A 13,367-nucleotide genomic window follows, 5' to 3' on the forward strand; every position below is an offset into this window, starting at 1 on the left:
AGAATCGCAAACAACTTTAAAGAATTGATGTTGATGTTAAAAGAGTTGATGGTGGCTGTTTTAAGGATCTTAACTGGCTTCTATTCACAACTCTAGAACCAGGCAACAGGTTACTCTTATTTTATACAGTAGAGTGGCTTCCAGGAACTGAGGTTTTAAATAGACAAACAAGTAAAGTAGAAACAGGAAAAAGTGGGTCAGTTCATTTTTAACTTTTCTAAATAGGTATGCCTTTTTTTAAAAATATTTATTTATTTATTATATATACAATATTCTGTCTGGGTGTCTGCCTGCAGGCCAGCAGAGGGCATCAGATTTCATTTCAGATGGTTGTGAGCCACCATGTGGTTGCTGGGAATTGAACCCAGGACCTTTGGAAAAGCAGGCAACGCTCTTAACCGCTGAGCCATCTCTCCAGGCCCTGCCTTTTTTTTTTAAACAACTGAATTTCATAATATTTACTGAAATTTTGCTTTTTTGGTTCTAAAACAGTAGCGGCTCTTCTTTCCAGAAAAAGAAGGTAGGCCGCTTAAACTTAGAAAATGTTGTGGTGTGCAGACACTCATTTGATGAGACGTCAGCCATCTGCCACATCCCAGCTCAATCCAGCAGTGGGTTGAAGCACACTGTGGCGGGGTAGAAGGTATTTTTTTTTTTTTTTGGACAGATTCTAATTTGACCCTTTGTAGTGGATGGGATATCCTTTACCTCAAGATGAGAGGGAGGTATGTTAGAAATCTTTTCTGGAGTTTCCTGCATCTTCTGAAGTATGAGGAGTCACATCAGAATCTCAGAGAAAAGTGGCTGCATAAGCAAGGATCATCATACCAGGAACTAGGGGGAAAACCTATGGACATGCATGTCCCTGGTGAGCAGTGCAGTTGACCACCACAGTGTCTGCTCCAGACACTTCTGCTCTGTTACCTAGTTTTTAAATTTACTTCCGATTTTATTTTTTACATTTGAACTAATCATATTTGACATGAAAAGTATTCCCTGATCACTGCGTTTTTCTCTATTACTCCATCCTAGACATATGACTAATGATTCAAATTGCTATCCTGACTTTTGGTTTTTAATACAATCAAGACTTTCTTCTTGGACAGCTCTATAGTGGTGCTCTGTTAGGCCTTAGGGATGGCACAAAAGGTCAAGTACACTTGCATATTGAATGCATGGATTCCAGGAATAAATTGCACACCTGCCACTGTTATTCATCACTTCATGCTGAGGCATGAAGCAAGCACACCCTCCCGCAGTGGGATAAGACAAGGATATGGATTGTCTTGTCAGACAGCCATCTGAAAAGATCTTCAAACCGAACACCCGCTTGTGTACCAGCATATATAGGGCGGCAGCAGATGGGATGGCCCATCTCTACTTCCAGGCTTCAGAGGTGCTTCAGACCCATCTTCAGAGGAGGTGAGAGCCTAGGTCTTTGTGCTCAACTGTGTAGGTAGTACCTCAGAACTTTGCTATCAGTGCTGTGTTTATTTCTCTAACCCAAGTGCTCTTACCTCCTGGCTTCCTTAGAATAATAACCTTCTATTAGACTGGGTAGTGGTGGGGTATGCCTTCAATCCCAGCACTTGGGAGGCAGAAGCAGGCAAATCTCTGGGTTCATGGCTAATGTGGTCTACAAAGTGAGTCCCATGACAGCCAGGGCTACACAGAGAAATACATAACAGGAAGAAAAAAAAATCGCCTTCTATTAGGAATTGAGTTGCATTGGTGCTTATTGGAATATTTGTTTATGTATTTTGCAATACTGGGGACTGGTCCAAGGGCCTTGCTCATGCAAGTGCTCTCATTGAACTATATCCCCAGCCCTGGTGCGTTTGATTTCTCCAATTCTACATATTCCCTGACTTCTTTTGTGAACAAGGCAAGTATCATATGAAAAATAATGAATTAAAGGAAGGCACAGACATGGCACACCAATTGGTTATCAAATACCAAATGATCAGTACTGAAAACATACATACAATAAACGTTATATGGACTAAGGTTATATTTAGGAATATGTATGTATATATATATGTATATATATGTATATGTACAATAGCAATTAATGAAAAAATGGAACATGAAATCGAAAGAAATATCTCTCCTTCCCCTTTCTTCACTCCAAACCCATATTACATTATAATCTCAAAAATTAAAAGTAAAAAAAATTGTAGACACCCACAGTTGAGACTTTGAATATTTAAAGAGACAGGAGTTTTAGAGAGACTTTGAAGTTTAAGAGAAAATTTAGAGTTTGAGGAGTACTTTGAATATTTTAAAGAAACTGAATTTTTAAAACTTTCAAAAGCTGGAAGGTGCTTTATTGTATCTATGTGACTAATAGATACAAATACTAATATTTGTATCTATGTGACTTCTTGGGAACAAAGGAGAAAGGAAAGGTTGTATGTCAAGTTGACAGGAAGTCAGCTATTTCAGTTGTTTTGTCAACTTGACATAAACTACGGTCATTTTAAAGAACGCTCAATTGAGAAAATGCCACCATAAGATTGGCTTTAGGCAAGTCTGTCAGATGTCTTCTTGATTAATGATTGATGTGGGAGGACTCAGCCCACTGTGGATGGTGCTAACCTGGGCAGGTGATCCTGGGTTGTAGAAAATGGACTGAGGAAGCCATGAGCAAGCTAGTAAGCAGTACTCTTCCATGGCCTTTTCTTTGGTTCCTGTCTTCAGTTCCCTGCCTGTCTCTCTTGTTCGGACTTCCCTGACTATTATAAACTGAAATACCTACCTCCAGAGGCATCAAAGATGCAGATACAGAACAGGCTCATCATTAGCTTCATAAGGAGACAGTTCCTTCAACATAGAGATTTAAAAAACATTCAGGAATAAAACTCAGTCTTGTCAGCATGCTATCAAATGTAACTCATTGTCTGACTGAAAATTAAAACTTTCATCCTAGCCGGGCAGTGATGGCACATGCCTTTAATCCCAGCACTGGGGAGGCAGAGACTGGCTGACATCTGTGAGTTCGAGGCCAGCCTGGTCTACAAGAGCTAGTTCCAGGTCAGGCACCAAAGCTACAGAAAAACCTTGTCTCTAAATAAATAAATAAATAAAAGCTTCATCCTTCCCCACAACCATTATACTTCTTGTGCAGCTTCTGTCACTGATACTGGAGGGGCTAATGAAGATGGATGCTATAAAGTAATCCCATTCTAGCTCAGAACTGAGTATAATAGGGGCATTTATTTAGGTTATTTATTTAGGGGTAGACTCAAAGATCACAGACCTCTGCACGAACGGGAAACAGAAACTGAATCCAGAAGTTAGGAGAAAGAACGTCCAAGCTTTATGCCTGTATTTATACTATAAGAGACCATGCCCAAATGGGCTGGTATCTTAAAGGCTATTGGCTGAAAGAGTTACCACAGCATCACCCTCTTTTGTCTAAATAAGAGAGTTCAAAGCCTAATACAAAACTATACATAATAAAAGCAAATATCAAGTATAAAAAATAGAATTACAACCAGCATACACAATACCAAAAAGAAACATATGCTAAATGTTTCAATAATTATCCTACTCTAAGTCTTGGATTAGAAATGGCTTGGCAAAGTCATGAGCGGAAAGTAACTACGACTTTCTAGTCTTCAACCCCATCAAAGACCTGAAAAGTGAAATATTACTTGAATAAACAGGAGGTGCAATCAAGCAGCTTCCAAAATGTGCAATAAATGGCAGAGACAACTGGTTACCTGAGCAATCACCCAAAGTCTCATTTGCAACACTGGAGCAACCACCTTTGGCTAAGGCCTAGAGTAACTGACAGACTATTTTCAGAGGCAAGAAAATTTTCAAAACCACCTTACCCAGTCTTGACCTATGATTCTTAATACATATATAGCTTAAAGACTAAGACTTCATATTAGAATATTAAATAATCTTTAAACAACTGTGCAGCAAACAAGGACAATGACCTCAAAATGTAAACAATGTATAAGCAGCTTGATCAGAGGTAGAAATGCAATATGATAAATATATCCTAAAATTATATCAATATATAAACTGTCTTAAGCAGAGATAGAAGCATGCATGCATACAATATGACAAAATAACTTTGCCTAAGTGTACAAATATTGTAAACAGAAATAGGAGCATATTCAATATGACAAACATAATTTGAATTTGTATCAATATACAAGAATCTATACTAATGTAAATTGCCTATAAATAATAATAGCTCACAAACATTTATTATTTACTATTATTATTAGTGTAAGTAAGCTCACACTAATCTATTTCATCAGAGTTCCTGCTTCATGAAAGAGTCTGTCAGACATTCTGCAGGACACAGAAGAAAGTGACTGACAAACTGCCAATATAAGTGGAACTGTCTTTAAAATTTTCTGATTCATGAAAAAGTCTGCCAAATACTATGGGTTTGTAGGCTGAAGGTGGGTGCTCTAAAGGTACAGAAAAACTTTGGGTGACTGTCCAGGCAGGGAGATGTCTCTGTCAATTCTAGAGTTTTGGAGTTGCTTACAATGCACTTCCTGTTAACTTAGATAATATTATATCCTTCTCAAGTTTTTGATGGAGTTGAAGAATAGTTTTAATTTTCCTTAGTTATGATAAAAGATAAAGTAGATATAAATATTGTAACTATAATTCTTACTTGATAACTGTTTTGTTGTATGTAATCTTGTATGTTAAAGTTAAAACCTTCCTTTTTATTTAGACAGAAAAGGGGAGGTGATGTGGGAGTCCCCTCTGTATGCTGTGAATACCATTGGTTAATAAAGAAGCTGCTTTAGGCCTATTGCAGAACAGAATAGGGCAAGGTGGGAATTCAAAGCAGACAGACGAGGAGAGAATAGGCAGAGTCAGAGGGAAGTTATGTAACCACCTGAAGGAGACAGATGCCTGAGAACTTTACTGGTAAACCATGAGCCTTTGTGATAAAATTATAAAATAATTTTAAAAATAGGTTAATTTAAGATATAAGAGCTAGCTAGAATACGCTTGATTGGCTAAGCAGTGTTTTAATTAATACAGATTATGTGTGATTAGTTCAGGTTTGGGCAGCCAGGACACTAACAAGCAGATTCTGCCATTAATACTATTTCTGTGTGATTATTTCAGGTCTGGGCGGCCGAGAAACAAACAAGTGGTCTCCGCCTACAAGCTTACCTGCCTCTTTCCCTTGTTTTCTATTAATAGAAAACAGAATACATTCGTGTTCACAGATATGTCCCAGGCAAGCAAAACACACCTTGATGAACTCCAGATAAAACGTCTGGAGGAGATGTGTATTGTCATTGACAAGCAGGATCAGATTATTGGAGCTGAAACCAAGAGAAACTGTCACCTAATGGAAAACATTGAGAAGGGTGAGCTGGAAAGAGGATGCCATGGGCATCCAGACCTGGTGCCATCAGACACTCTCTGAACAAGGCAGTGTGGGGAGGAAAGTGTCCAAAGTGTACCACTGCTGCTGCTGACTTGATAAGAACACTTACCTCAATGAGTTAAGTAACAGGGACTGTCAATGCTACCTTGAAGTGGGCTGGGAGAGTCAGGAATTGAAACCAAGATGGGTGTGGTTATGCACAACTTTAATGTCAGTATAGAGGTAGAGTCAAAGGTATCGCTCTAAATTTGAAACCAGCTCCAGGCCTGTCTGGTCTATCTAGTGATACCTAGTCTCCAGGAAGAGGGGGTCAGGGAGGCACTTCATTGGAAGCACTCTCAAGGAGTGTCTCATGTATCATAACTTCCAGGGCATAAGCAGTCACTCTGTGCCACTGAGTCATCCATCCTTCTGCATAGGGTGGCAAAAGTAACTACAGTTATTTTGAGACCATAGGTTTAGAATCACACAGTAGGGTCTAAGAATTGGGCTACCTAGCATGGCTTACTTTACTTCTTGAATCTTCAATTTTTATGTTTACAAGTGGAAGAAAACTATAGTACAATATTACTGTGGGTAAATGAATACTGAATATCACCAAATGCTAAGCAACTGATGTAGACTCTATCCCAGCAAGGAGCACCAGCTCCTCTTAGTGCCACCATCCTGAGCTGGACAAGAATGAAAAATACGAGAAGGGAATGCTCATGTAGACTCTGTGTTGATTTCCATGTGGCCCTAACTCAAGCTCACACACTTTACAGGCCTGTTACACCGAGGCTTCAGCGTCGTCCTCTTCAACACCAAAAACCAGCTCTTGGTCCAGCAGAGAGCAGATGCCAAGTACACATTTCCCGGTGAGCCACCCAGGTGAAATCCGGGGAGCACTGGATTCTAACTTAGGCTTTGGGAAACTGAGAGGAGTGGTAGTGGACAAACCTATCAGAGCACCACCCCCATCAGCCCCACTCCAACTGGAGATACAGGGACATTAAATCACAAGCATTTTGCAACTGGAATTGAGTTATGGAATTTTATATTCTAGTATTTGTGTAATAGAACTGATACTGATAAGTCAGAGTTGAAGCTACTTTATATACTAACTATGGCCAGGAAGAAAACTGCTTTTTTATTTACTGAAAGGGCACACTTCATACAGTAGCATATTGCACATTTTCCCCAGGACATTTTACAGACTCCTGTTCTAGTCACCCTTTATACGTGCCCGATGAGCTGGAAGAGAATGCCTTGGGAGTGAGGAGAGCAGCCCTGAGACGCCTGCAGGCTGAGCTGGGCATCCCTCAGGAGCAGGTATGGGACTCCAGTATGGGACTCTGAAGTTTGTCATGTGTTCAAGGGTCTGTTAATAGTTATAACATGACTGCTGTCAATTTCACCCATCAAAGTGCTATGACTCAGGCTAGCTGCCTTTCTTGTGGAAGTGCCTCCAGTCTGGCCCACAGGGCAGGCTGTGAAACAAATCACTGTACTGAAGCTCAAGTGTTTCTCATTTCCATTCTCAAAAGATATCTTTCCCACTCTTGTATGTCCCAACATACAGACCTGTTTGGCCTCATGTCCTGTATACACGTGGTCTTCATGTGCCGCCGTCAATGTGACCTACCTAACATTTAACTAAAGCTTAAATGCTTTGTGTGGCACTCTGGGAAAGGGAATGAACTCTTTTCTATCTAAATTCTCATTTTCTCTTATTGAATTAATACTACATCAACTTTGACACAGATTTGCATAAAGGACATAATTTTTATGAACCGAATCTACCACAAGAGTCCTTCTGATGACATCTGGGGAGACCATGAGAATGGCTATCTTCTGCTGGTGAGGAAAGACCTTGTGCTGAACCCAGACGCCAGGGAAGTAAGAAGCTACTGCTACATGAGCCTGGAGGACCTGCAGGAGCTCCTGGACAGGGGAGCCCTTGGAGAAGTGAAGATCACCCCGTGGTTTAGAACCATCATAGAAGGCTTCCTGTTCCCTTGGTGGCCTTCTTTAGAGGATGTGTCTCCATTCATTGAGCCTGACAAGATATATGGACTGTGAGCAATATGGAAAAGTAATGTTCACAGCAGGTGATGGAGGAGGGTTATCTGTCTATTGTGTTATTTTCATTGGTCAATAAAGAGACTGCCTTGGGCCCTTGATAGGACAGAAAATTAGGTAGGCGGAGTAAACAGAATAGAATGCTGGGAAGAGGGCTATGAGCCAGACGCCATGGAGCCAGCCACCAGGTCAGACATGATGAATCTTTCCCGGTAAGCCACACCTCGTGGTGTGATACAGATTAATAGAAATGGGTTAATATCAAGATATGAGAGTTAGTCAGTAACTAACTCTCTAGAGATAATGGGCCAGGCAGTGCTTAAATGAATACAATTTGTGTGTTGTTATTTCTGGGACTAAGCTAGCCGTGTGGGAGCCGGGTGAGGCGAAAAGCAGGCCTGCCCGCAGCCGCCTCACTACAGATGGCGCCCACGTGGATAACTGAATCCACAGAAAGCTTGAGAAAGCTTGGGAAAGAATAAAGCATGTTTTCTTGGTAGCAGCAATTTCTCGGGTCTGCTCTGCTTGCTAGAGGCAAGCAAATGCTCTCATCTAAGAGAGGCTTCCTGACTCAGCTTTAGCTGCAAAACTTTGTAGCTCCTTAAAGAGGTCCTGGCATGAAACACTTTAATGGTGTTGATGAAAAGCTGAACACATGCTTTTCGGTTTTCAGCCGTAGCAGGAAAAAAGCTGCGCTGTTTTAAAATGCCGGTTTTCTGGGCCGTCCTGCCAGGGCAAACTCTGACTCTTTCAGGCAGGCAGTCTGACTGAGAGTGGTCTGTGAGCAGAATGCTGCAGCTTGCTTGCTGACAAGGACCTTGAAATGCCATAGAGTTGTGGCAGTAAAAGGCTCCAGTGGTACCTCTGCCATGAAGCTGGAAAGCTAAGAAATGGCCTAGATCCAGCCGTCAAAGCCACGGTTTTAGACTCATGTGGTCATAAAAAAGAGAGAGAGATACAGTAAAGAGAGGTTCAAAGACAAAGAAAACCTCTAAATGGTTTACTATGTGTTAAAAATATATGCAGGCTAAAGGTTAAAGTTCTTAGGGTAAAAGAGGAAGAAAGAAAGTAGTTGGATGTGGTGGTACACACCTTTAATCCCAACACTTGGGAAGCAGAGGTAGATTGACCTCTGTGACCTCAAGGTGTGGTAGTACACACCTTTAATCCCAATGCCTGGGAGGCAGAGACAGAAGGATCTCTGAGTTCAAGGTGTGGTAGCACATGCCTTTAATCCCAGCACTGGGGAGCAGAGACAGACAGATCTCTGTGAGTTCAAGGACAGCCTGGTCTACAGAGTTATTCCAGGACAAAGATATACAGAGAACCTATGTCAAAAAGTAAAAGTAAAAATAAAAAAAAATAGAGGTTAAAAATAAAGCTGCATAAAGATGGAAAATACACAGAAAATCTTGATACTGTATGCTATTATGCTCTCTTTGAATTGTTTGAATGCTGAGGAAGGAGCAACAGCTGATAAAAGACTTTTGTTTATAAATGCTGCTGAACTAATCCAAGATAGATATTTTGAAAATACCTTGACTTCAGAATTTGTATCTAAGAATATGATACTTTGGAAAGGAGGTTCTTCTTTTGTTTTCACAGAGGATGAGACCCTGTGGATTGCTTCTATCCCAATATGGTATGATAGACCACGCCCTCCTGAAAGGTTGCTGTGAACACCCTCAAAAAATTACTTCATTCATCTGTCAACTGAGATGAAGCTAGCAAACAGGTTTACTGTGAAAGACCTGATTAACAGCGCCCCTATTCAGCAGGAAGAAGTTTGGAGAGAAATAACTACGTCCATATTCCCAGATATTGTTTATAAATGTTCTTTTACATTTAAAGGGGGAAATGGTATAGATATGAATAATTTCCTTTGTTATGGATTTTAAGGTCAATTTTGTTATATGTATATATATTTCTGATCTTGATTGATGTATTGTGATTGTGTAGTTCATTTTAAAAATGTAATGTATAATTAGAAAATATAGGTTGTTAATGGATAATTATCGATAATACTAGCTTGTAGTAATGTTAGTCTGATTTTCTAGAAGTGCATAGATATATTTCAGATAGACATTCATATCTTTCAAAGACTACAGAACATGGCATTTAATGTTTTAATAACTTAGGACTTTTCATGACAATGAGGCACGTCTGCTCCTGGCAGCACCAATCTACTTCAAGAGGAAGAAGGGCATCGAAGAGGCTCCTTATGGAGTTGGTTAGCCATTTGGGCAAGAAACTGCTCTTGCCTGGACTGTTATATAAACTGGACACAGAGAACCTGCAGAGAGAGGACTGCTGAACTTGCCTAAAGGTGAGATGATATTTCGGAGTTCCTGATTCATGAAAGAGTCTGCGAGACATTCTGCAGGACACAGCAGATAGTGACTGAATTGCCTTTGAAATTTCCTGCTTCATGGAAATGTCTCTGGATATTATGGGCCTGAAGGCTGAAGATGGATGCCCCAACGATACAGAGGAACTTTGGGTGACTGTCCAGGCAGCGAGATGTCTCTGTCATTTCTAGAGTTTTGGAAGTTGCTTACTTCTTGTTTACTTAGGTAATATATCCTTCTGGAGTCTTTGATGGAGTTAAAGAATGGATAGTCGTAGTTATAGTTTTCCATTATTATGATATAGTTATAAATATTGTGACTGTAATTCTTGCTTGATAACTGTTTTGTTATGTGTAATTTTACTATGTTAAAATGAAAGCCTTTCTTTTTGGTTTAAACAGAAAAAGGGGAAATGATGGAGGAGGGTTATCTGTCTATTGTGTTATTTTCATTGGTCAATAAAGAGACTGCCTTGGGCCCTTGATAGGACAGAAAATTAGGTAGGCGGAGTAAACAGAATAGAATGCTGGGAAGAGGGCTATGAGCCAGACGCCATGGAGCCAGCCACCAGGTCAGACATGATGAATCTTTCCCGGTAAGCCACACCTCGTGGTGTGATACAGATTAATAGAAATGGGTTAATATCAAGATATGAGAGTTAGTCAGTAACTAACTCTCTAGAGATAATGGGCCAGGCAGTGCTTAAATGAATACAATTTGTGTGTTGTTATTTCTGGGACTAAGCTAGCCGTGTGGGAGCCGGGTGAGGCGAAAAGCAGGCCTGCCCGCAGCCGCCTCACTACAAGCAGGGACTGGGGTTGAGATGATGCGGCAGTTGAGAGCACTTGGAGAGAACCGGAGTCCCATTCCCAGCATCCGCATGGTGACTCATGCTATCCGTAACTTCAGCTACAGAGGACCTTACACTCTTACAACATTTGTAGGTACCTGGCATGCACAATGTGCTGTATGTACAGACAGAAGCAAATAACTCAGACACATAAAAACTTAAACACACATAAAAAAAAAAAAAAGTAGGGTCCATCACTAATCCGTGGTTAGAATGGCATGGGCTACAGAAAGTAAGCTCTAATATTCTTCCATCGTTAATTTGCTTCCTTTTCCTCTCCACCTCTTAAGAATTGTCAGCTGACACCTATGGAAATTGTCACTTTTCTCTTAACCCCCCACCCGGTGGTTTCATGCTCCTCCCTCTGGAGTCCTGCTCACTTCTCACCATGTCCAGTGCTCTACAGGTGACCTCTGCACCTGGCGATTACAAGCATATGGTGTACGAGAGTTAATATGGAAAACAAAGGACTTGGTTAGTTTTCATTGGGGCCACAAATTTTACAGGGACGATCTGTGGAGCCGATGAGCATGATCAGTTAGTTACTTCCTGCTGTATTTTTACCCCAGTCAGTGCTGAACCCCAGCACAAAACGTGTCTTGTACATATAAAATAATGACAAAAATCAAAGTTTAATGTCCCTTAGTATAGATCAAGGAGTTAATTTGTATGGTAAAATGTTATTATGGATATACTTATTAATAATGACCAAAACTTGTAATCTTTACTATGCAAATTTTATTAAAAGATTCAGTCATCAGAAAATTTGGAAAACAAAAATCTACCTTACTGATTTCTCATTATTTGCATAATGAAGAACTTCTATTCCACTGCTTCTCAAACTCTTTGCTATCTGTAGTTGTACTAGATAATCTTTTCTTTTTTTTCTAAGATAGTCTCACTATGTACCCCTGGCTGTCCTAAAATACACTCTGTAGACCAGGCTAGCCTTCCACTCAGAGATTCCTGCACCCCTGCCTCCCTGCTGGGATTAAAGGCATGTGCCATTATGCCCGGCTTGGGCAATTAATTTTCTTGAAAATTAAAAACATCAAGCAGAAGTATCCTAATTCTTCATTAAGTAGGGGTCGTCATTCCTACAATGAACTCAGAGTTGAACAGAACTGCCTCAGCTGGAGTAGAGGGATTCTGACATTAGAACCCAGGGTGTCTTCTCTGACATTTCCCTGTCTGGTTGCAAAGTTTAGCCTCAGCGGCGTTTCCAGCTGGAATTCCCAGAAAGAATCTAAACTTCTTTTCTAGCCCATCGTCTCTGACATCCTGAGGCTGATGGCAAATCTTTATTCTCCCTACACAGCTTCTTCCCTGTGCTGTTGATGGCACTTACCTCACGCACTCCATTTTTACACGAAAAACACAAGATGGCTGTGACTGTCAAGACCATGTAAGATATGTTACTCTGTAGTGATATTTCATTTGTATTTTAATAAATAAAGCTTGCCTGAAGATAACAGAGTAAAACAGCAACACTGGCCAGCCATACAGACTAGGCAGTGTTGGCACACACCTCTAATCCCAGTAGCCACACTAGCCATAGAGGCCAGGCGGTGGTGGTACATGCCTTTAATCCCAGCTCAATCTCATTCTGAGCATTTGTGGAGGCAGGATCGCCATTTCAGTCAGAGGCAGAGGTAAGAGTCAGTGGCTGGCTGCTTTGTTTTTCTGATCTTCAGGTTGAATCCCAATATCTGTCTCTGGGTTTTTATTATTCACGCTACATTCCTTGCCTGTATTAGGGTTCTCTAGAGTAACAGAACACATAGAATGAATCTTTCTCTTTATAGAATATACAAGGGGACTTATTAGAATGACTTACAGGCTGCGGTCCAGCTAATTAACAATGGCTGCCTATGTACATAAGGTCTAAGTATCCAGTAATTGCTCAGTCCACAAGGTTGATTGTTTCAGTTGGTTTTCAGTATATGATGGAATCTCAAATAAGAAGGTTCTAATTTCAGTGAAGGAATGGATTTGCTAGTAGGTGAGAACAAGGAGGTCAAGAACAAAACCTCTTTCTTCTATGTCCATATATAGGCTTCCAGCAGAAGGTATGGCCCCAATTAGAGGTGGGTCTTCCCGCACCAAAACATCTGGATTAAAGGTGTGTCTTCCCACCTCAAAGATTCTGATTAGAAATAGATCTTCCCACTTCAAATTATGAAGAAAAAAAAAATTCCATCATAGCTGTGCCCTCCATTTGTGTTTTTTAGTTAACTCCAAACGGAGTCAAGTTGACAATCAAGACTAGCCATCACACCATCCCTCTGTGCAGGATGTTACCTTGACGGAAATAGACCCTACTTCAGATCACTTTAGACATGGTAACAGAAAGATCTAGAGAACAAATCTAGATCTAGTGAACAAAATAGCTTAATTTTTTTTTAAAAAAAAATAGATTTTTCTGGTTACATTTTTCTTTTTATGTACTGAATCTCAGGAACAGAAAAGACTAAACATGAAGTTAAATTAAATTCTTACAAACAAGGTTGGTGTCCTCAGAAAAAAACTAAAAATGGGGAAAAACAGCTTTTCAGACTACAGTCAGTGATTTTCCTCAAGCAAGAGAGGATCACCTGAGTACTAAGCAGGCTAAGCAGCAAGGCATGATGGGGTTCCTCAGAGCCGCCTGTGTTTTCTCTGTCCCCATGCATGGTAGATACCTGCCAGGAGCACTGCCCGGGAAGGGCTGACACTGACCCCCATGCTC

At 40.5% G+C, this 13,367-nt stretch overlaps 1 protein-coding gene across 1 annotated transcript; it reads left to right on the plus strand.

The window, feature by feature from the left end:
• The first annotated feature begins 5,122 nt into the window (after positions 1 to 5,122).
• On the plus strand, positions 5,123 to 11,794 carry LOC125417572 (isopentenyl-diphosphate delta-isomerase 2). The gene is made up of 5 exons (XM_087896430.1): positions 5,123 to 5,360; positions 6,145 to 6,237; positions 6,564 to 6,691; positions 7,124 to 7,470; positions 10,599 to 11,794. The coding sequence occupies exons 1-4, from the start codon at positions 5,219 to 5,221 to the stop codon at positions 7,439 to 7,441; spliced, it is 681 nt and encodes a 226-aa protein (XP_087752556.1). The 5' UTR covers positions 5,123 to 5,218; the 3' UTR covers positions 7,442 to 7,470; positions 10,599 to 11,794.
• The last annotated feature ends 1,573 nt before the right edge of the window (positions 11,795 to 13,367 follow it).

This window comes from Myodes glareolus, chromosome 14 (genome assembly GCF_982192425.1).
Source record: "Myodes glareolus chromosome 14, mMyoGla1.1, whole genome shotgun sequence".
In the NCBI taxonomy this organism is placed as follows: Eukaryota; Metazoa; Chordata; class Mammalia; order Rodentia; family Cricetidae; genus Myodes; species Myodes glareolus.

Excerpts from the sequence above, each read along its gene's own strand:
- LOC125417572 (XM_087896430.1), top strand. The coding sequence starts at position 5,219 with ATGTCCCAGGCAAGCAAAACACACCTTGATGAACTCCAGATAAAACGT. Across the intron at positions 6,238-6,563 it reads TGCCAAGTACACATTTCCCG|GACATTTTACAGACTCCTGT; the intron begins GTGAGCCACCCA and ends CATTTTCCCCAG. Across the intron at positions 6,692-7,123 it reads TGGGCATCCCTCAGGAGCAG|ATTTGCATAAAGGACATAAT; the intron begins GTATGGGACTCC and ends ACTTTGACACAG.